At 38.3% G+C, this 6,718-nt stretch overlaps 1 protein-coding gene across 1 annotated transcript; it reads right to left on the bottom strand.

Moving 5' to 3' along the window:
* Positions 1-950: 950 nt before the first annotated feature.
* On the bottom strand, positions 951-5,971 carry LOC114518641 (organic cation transporter protein-like). Its single transcript, XM_028538651.1, has 9 exons — positions 5,593-5,971; positions 4,592-4,820; positions 3,978-4,173; positions 2,953-3,159; positions 2,492-2,626; positions 2,268-2,368; positions 1,925-2,033; positions 1,633-1,705; positions 951-1,173 (listed from the first exon to the last, which is right to left on the bottom strand). The coding sequence occupies exons 1-9, from the start codon at positions 5,878-5,880 to the stop codon at positions 970-972; spliced, it is 1,542 nt and encodes a 513-aa protein (XP_028394452.1). The 5' UTR covers positions 5,881-5,971; the 3' UTR covers positions 951-969.
* Positions 5,972-6,718: the final 747 nt, after the last annotated feature.

Here is a 6,718-nt window from a genome sequence, read left to right as displayed (position 1 = left end):
AAAGAACTTCAAAATAAATATGATTTGACGAAAACTAGATTTGTGATACATATCTTTTGGTCAGGTTTACCGAAACATAGACTATTAAGTTCTAATTGAAATTCCCGAAAAAACTGAATCCCGAGATTTGCATTTAAAAAAAAAATCCCAAAAGAATCCCAACTGCTTTAAAAAATGCCGAGATCTCGGGATAAAATCCCGAACTTAGCAACGCTGGCAGTGAAGAAGCAAATCCTTGACTTTGTTACCAGGGGCCGGTTGTTCGAAAGGCGTTTAGCTTAAACGGTGGATAAGCCAAAGATTAAAAATACTCTCATACATCTTGTGAATGACTGAACCTGCATCTTATGCTCTTAACTATGTACTTCCATATGACTGAACCTGCATCTTATGCCTTTGACTATGTACTTCCATTGACAATTAAACTATTTACATCGAAATATTTCAGCTCAGTTGTTCAATCAATAGATAACTTGGTTTTCTATTTTTATCCACCGTTTAAACTCTGCCGTTTAAGCTAAACGCCTTTCGAACAACCGGCCGCAGCATACTTCACATTTACTTCGCGCAGTCACGCACGTTCTTCGAATTTCCCGCGATAACGTCTCGCACTCTCGGCAGGTCGGAGTGTTTCCAGTGAGTGGTAAAACCCGCGCCGGGAACCAGGCTGGCGCTATCCACGCTATCCGCCATGTAGACCAATAATCATCATTTTTAGATTCACTAAGCCTAAGGCCTGTTTCAGTCTTTATTTAAGTTCACTTGCATTCGATTTATTGAGCCTCCGATATGACTTCCTGTGTTGGTTGCCTGAGTGGTTTCTGGCAACAACAAGCAAGCACAGCTTGCAAAGAACGCCCGCATGGTTTCAAAAATAGCATAAGGAAGTGCTTTCTTGTACAAAAAATCAATTGAGTTTATTGAGAAAATTTTTCAATCATAAAGTTACGTTGATCGTCTGTACAGATTTTAAACAGACATTTTATTTTTATAAAGAGTGGGCGAGCTTTTATCGGTATTACTCAGTTTGATTTCTTGAGCTGGAACTTGACCCTCCGATATGACTTCCTGTGTTGGCCGCCCAGTTGTTTCTGGCAACAGCAAGCAAGCACAACTTGCAAAGAACGCCATGGTTGCAAAAATAGAATAAGGAATGAGGGGATGAATACGAGTCTGAAAGAGAAAGAAGATATTATTCCTTTTTCATAATTCTCAACCAAAGCTATTTAAAATAACGATGTTTTGTAAATCCACCATTTTTGGAGGTACTACTTAGACTACTTGTCATCTACGCAAGTCAACGGAAATCCCCTTCACCCGGCCGGTACAGCTCAAAACGTCGTTTTTCCCGTGCAGTAGCACGTGCAATATAGCCAGGTACCAGAAAGGCTGATAAGCTCTAGCAAAGCTTCCTCGGTTTTCAAAGATGTTGGCATCTATGAAAGAATGCTGGCATTTTTTTACTTTTGATGCATACAAAGAGTTGATAAACATACGTAAATTAACCCAGGATTACGCTAATCGGCTTTTGGTCAACCGGCCATTGTGTAATTAGCTTTGAATATGTAAGCTGTGCTAGTATTAGTTATAATCTTTTAATAATCGCTCGGATTATGCCATATAGCTACTCACCAACCAAATCACATATCCAGATAGGAATGATCCAACTCTGGCTAAACCGTTTGTTGTTCCCATTCCAGTGTTTCTGGAGAGAGAACGGAATGCAAGTTTAAAATTAGCAATCTTTTTTATCGTGATTACATTTCATCAGGGGATAATAATTAAACGTAAATAAAGTCCATATCCAAAGTATAATCCCATTCTCTAAAGCAATGACCTCAATAATGCACTTCGGCCGGTTACTAATAGGAAATTTTATTTGAAATTTGAAATAAATTAACTGAAACATATAAGTGATAATTACCTTACAACTGTCGGGAAAAGCTCGTTTGACCACACCCAAACACCAGTGAAGGAAAGATTGATAAATCCCTTAGAAAGCATAGCCATAATCACCGTCATGATCCAGTAACCTAAGTAACAAGTAATAGTATAATGAGAGCATTAATTTTTATCTTTACTGCTGACTAAACGCTTAACCGCTCCACGTGCACTGAATCCTTCCACTTAACACGGGCACTGTCTATAATTGAATCAAGCATTTAAAATCAAAATAAAACTAATTTGGTCTACCTTACCGTCTTTATCGAACATGCACAATAGTATATATAAGTTGAAGTTCAAAATAAATTTAATATAATAATCACCATCATAGAGATTGTCCTGATGCATCCTGAACACGACGCCAAGGATTGAGGCAACGCAAGCCACAACCATGCCCCACAATGTCGTCTTCTTTCGACCGAATCTAAAGAAAAGGAAAACATCCAAACAGGTATGCAATCGATAGATTGCAGCTGGATACAGAAACTGTAAATCCACAAAATATTAAAAAAATTCCGCAAATACTTGCGGATTGAAGAATATGCACCTTTCAACTGTCCAAATTGCAAGTATAGTTGCTGGGATCTCCATTGAGTTGATGATAAAAAAACTTAGATAGATATTGCCACCAAGTAAAACGGAAGCAAATGACACACCATAGTATACAATTGATTCAACACACCTGAAAAAACAGATTGTAAACATATAAGACAAAGTGTTGCAAAGACCGAAGTTTTTATAAAGAGTTATAAAGGATATATAGACTATAAAAGAGAAATAAACTTTGATGAAAGATAAATAATATGTTATTCAAAATCATAATTACAGATCGACATGTGGGGAAATGAAGAGATGCATGGTTGGCCAAACGTAGAATTAAAAGAGATTTAAAACGCTAAAATGTATCCGCTAAAATGCATGCATGCGCGTTCATCTATTATATACATGGAAAGCTGGAAGTGCAAAGATTTAAACCAACGGTTAAATCGCGATAACTTCGTTACAAACCATATAAAACAGGACAACAATGTATATTTCCTGATCGTTGGAGTGGCAAACAAATCTTTCAGTGAAGATTTTTGTTCTTCCTCAACTTGTTCCAGCTTGTCCTTAATGATGGGTTTTCTGTTGTATTTTGCAACTCTCTCCAACACCTCGTGTGCTTCATCCTCCTTCCCTTTGATCAAATAGTAACGCACTGATTCCGGAAATATCCTATAATGTGTATTGATTAAAGTCAACTTGATTACATGGATAATTTCAAGAATCTCTCGTATTTTATGTCAGTGTCGTAGGACGTTTGACATTAAAACGTAGGAACAGCGCTAAAATATTGACTGATGATGCAAAGGTGGTCCTTGTTGTTCCGCTCGGCGGGTTGATTTCTCCACGAGATTTATTTAAGGAACATTTCCAACTCATTCAACTGCAAGATACCGTCAAGATACTGTAAAGATACCGTCGGGAAATGCCGTTTTAAGAATGTCGGTTCATAGATATTCTTTTGGGAGGGCATGTTTCTATAGGCCAATTGCGAAATTTCAATTCTTCATGGACGTAGGGAGGAGGGGAAAACAGTTGGGAATGAACCCCAACTTTAGTTGTGTGGACATTGCAGGAATTATAGATATCACGCTAATGGTTTTCATACAAAACTGTGATCACGAAGTTTAGGTTAAAAAAGCGTGTAGGAAGCCAATATCAGGGGACCATAGCCGCAAAGCAACACGTCTCACTGATTATGCAATTGAAGGTTTAATTGTTGAATGTATTTCCAAACTCCACTACTCCCGCAAAAATAAACTGAAAAAGATGACACAACCAAACAACCGTAAAAAACATCGCCCTTCTTTTTTACACGTGAAGAATGTTATAGAGCCGACAAAAATAGTAGCACTCCCCCCTTATGTAGATTATTCTGCAGCCTAATGCGTTTCTCCGAACAGATCTGTGAAAGAAATTCTGCGAAATGTACCATGCACCGTCACGTGCCACATGCATGTATGCACAGTAAACGATGACGAATATCTTACCACCAAACAATAAAAGCAGGGAATCCAAGGCAACTTGTGAGGATTGTCAACTTCCGCCAATCTCGGATGAGGTGCGCATACAACGGTAGTATACATAATCCAAATATAAACGAAAACCAGAAAATAACTCCCATAGTGCCTCGGTGCTTAACGCCTGAGAATTCACTGAGAATAATGAACAGCGATGCGGAACAACCTGTGAAACGGAATGGAAAGTAAGAAAGGACTTTTTTTATTTCAATAATACAGCTATATGATATCTTAAAATTTTTATCCGTTACATATTGATCATTCTGTCTTATGAATCTACAGGGTGTATAAAAAATGCAACATGCACTAGCCAGTCATGAATATTGCGTTTAATCTCTATTCGATTTTTGCGTTTATATCTTATTGGGATTTAAAAAAATACCAGTATAGTGATGACTATTTCAGTGGCGGCGAAAGATCGTTGTGCGGGGCTAATATTTATATGTTCATGTCAGCAGAACAGCCTCCCCCCCCTCCCACTTAGTTAACGATCTCCCCCGTCAGTGTATTCTTCCGACGCCACTAATTCTCTGCAACAATGCAGGCAACTTAATTATAATATTAAGTTAAACAATGACTCTTACCAATGCCAACTCCAACAAAAAATCTGATTATGATGAACTGCCATAGGGCGTTAACAAAAGCGCCAATAAGGGCGACGACGCTGATGTTTATGACACAAGACAAAAACGCTACTTTACGCCCAAATCTATCCGAGAGAAAACCAAACAGTACGCTACCGATAATCCATCCCGCGAAAATAAACATACTGGCAACTGTGGCGAGGATCGAGTCATCACACACTAAATCAAACTATTAAATTGGTTCAGCGTCGACGGAGGCCTCATATAATATTAGTTCAAACACTTATTTCTGTCATGTTAGTTTTTTTCTGTCATTTTCGGTGTATTCGACCATGGTCGATATAGGTATACTCGATTCGAATATGGTATATTCGGCCTTGATATGGTCGAATATACCGGAATGTGGTATATTCGACCTTGGTATGGTCTAATATACCGGAATCTAGTATATTCCATCTTGATAAGGTTCAATATACCGGAATATGGTATAATCGGTTTTTACATGGTTGAATATACCGAAATATAGACCCAAGGGGCCGGTTGTTCAAAAGGCGTTTTTGGCTTATCCACTGACCGTTTGAAAGCTAAACGTCTTTCGAACAACCGGCCCCAGGGCCATAGAGATGTTGAAGTATGGTTCAAACCGAGGTCCAAACCACGCATCAGTCAACTAAAATGCTGAGTAAGAATGTCACCGTATAAGAATAAACATTTGTTATTCATGTAGTACTGAGGTCGCTTATTTCTAAAATATATTTGCGGTTTTAAATCTCATACAGCTATTTTTAACCTAGCGTTAACCTTGAAGTCGGTGAAGATTTTTGTGATATTCAACCTTGTTCCCAGGGCCTTCTGTGTACAAGGAACGAAGTTGTGTGATATTTCGACAGTTGAAAACGTAAATTCACGTCTACAGTACAGTATATTTTGCGTGACCTACTACTGCAGGTTGCCTCTATTGTACGACGGGATGTCGACTCGAGAAGATGCGTTCAACCAACCTCAGTTACGATGGACGTAAAATCATCAGCAAATTTCCACTCCGATCTGGGCATATCGCATCTAGCTTCATAATCATCATCATTCAATCCTATAGACTTGGTGAAATTGCATATTATACTCTCATTCTTACAAACCCATTTTGGCTCTGCGGCAATAAATGTCAACAGAAATATTTGATACGTAACAGCCATTTCTGCAATACTTGCGCCTAGGTAGATTAGCCATTGGAATAGGCCGAAACCTCCCAGTTTTGCAAGAGCCTCGTCCACAGTAATTCTGTCTGCCATTTCTCTCTCGCGTTACTCGCTAATTCACAGTCTGTTCAAATTGGGCTCTTTCGTTGTGCGGTTTACAAAGGAATACAATATACGGCGATGTAATTCGATATTGGACGATGATCGTGATCGAAGAAACTGTCGGCACAGTCGCGGTAATAGAAGCGTTCCGAAAAATATCAAGCAACTCATTTGCTCAAATTTATCAGTTGGCTTAAGCTCTAATTCCACGGGCTAAATTTTCGTCGAAATATTTCGCCTACTTCTTTTGAATTGTAAGCAACGAAGTAGAATTAATCAATTCAAGTGTTCAAATTTTAAAAGAAACAGAAAAAGCGCCTGAGAAAAAGCGCCCGTGGAATTAGACCCTTAAGCCCGTTTTCCACAAGGCCATGCAATTTATTCGCGCGAATAGATAAAAAGTAGAAAGCGTTTCTACTTTTTGCAGACGCTTCGAATTACAAAGGAACACATGCATGTAATTTGAAGTTTCTGCACCGTAGGCTAAAAACTAAAGTAAAAAGGCCACGATGGCATGTATGTTAATAAATAAGGCGCATGCGCAATGCAAAGAATGTAATTCGATCCAGCAAAGGAAAAAGTAGTGACAGGCGTTGAATAATGAATTAGTGATTTTGAGGCCAATCCTCTGTGAAAAGAAAACTTCAATCATTTTCTCATTTATATAATTGCATTGCAATTTGCAATCGGCAATGAAGCTAGCCAGGGAAATTCAAAACACATTTAAAAGAACACCTATAGCCTAAAAATCAGTTATGAAAATAGAAAAACAATTACGTACATATAGAATTATAGATTAATCACTAGGCGCATTATTAAAGTGAGGGCA

This window comes from Dendronephthya gigantea, unplaced genomic scaffold, assembly GCF_004324835.1.
Source record: "Dendronephthya gigantea isolate DGI-Jeju-01 unplaced genomic scaffold, DenGig_1.0 000000F, whole genome shotgun sequence".
In the NCBI taxonomy this organism is placed as follows: Eukaryota; Metazoa; Cnidaria; class Anthozoa; order Malacalcyonacea; family Nephtheidae; genus Dendronephthya; species Dendronephthya gigantea.
Note: the sequence above shows the minus strand (reverse complement) of the source record. Positions and strands in the feature narration are given on the sequence as shown.

Coding starts and splice junctions, on each gene's coding strand:
- LOC114518641 (XM_028538651.1), bottom strand. CDS start 5,880: ATGGCAGACAGAATTACTGTGGACGAGGCTCTTGCAAAACTGGGAGGT. Junction 4,821..5,592: donor TTACGTCCATCGTAACTGAG/GTTGGTTGAACG, acceptor CCAATTTAATAG/TTTGATTTAGTGTGTGATGA. Junction 1,174..1,632: donor CTGGATATGTGATTTGGTTG/GTGAGTAGCTAT, acceptor TTTCTCTTTCAG/ACTCGTATTCATCCCCTCAT.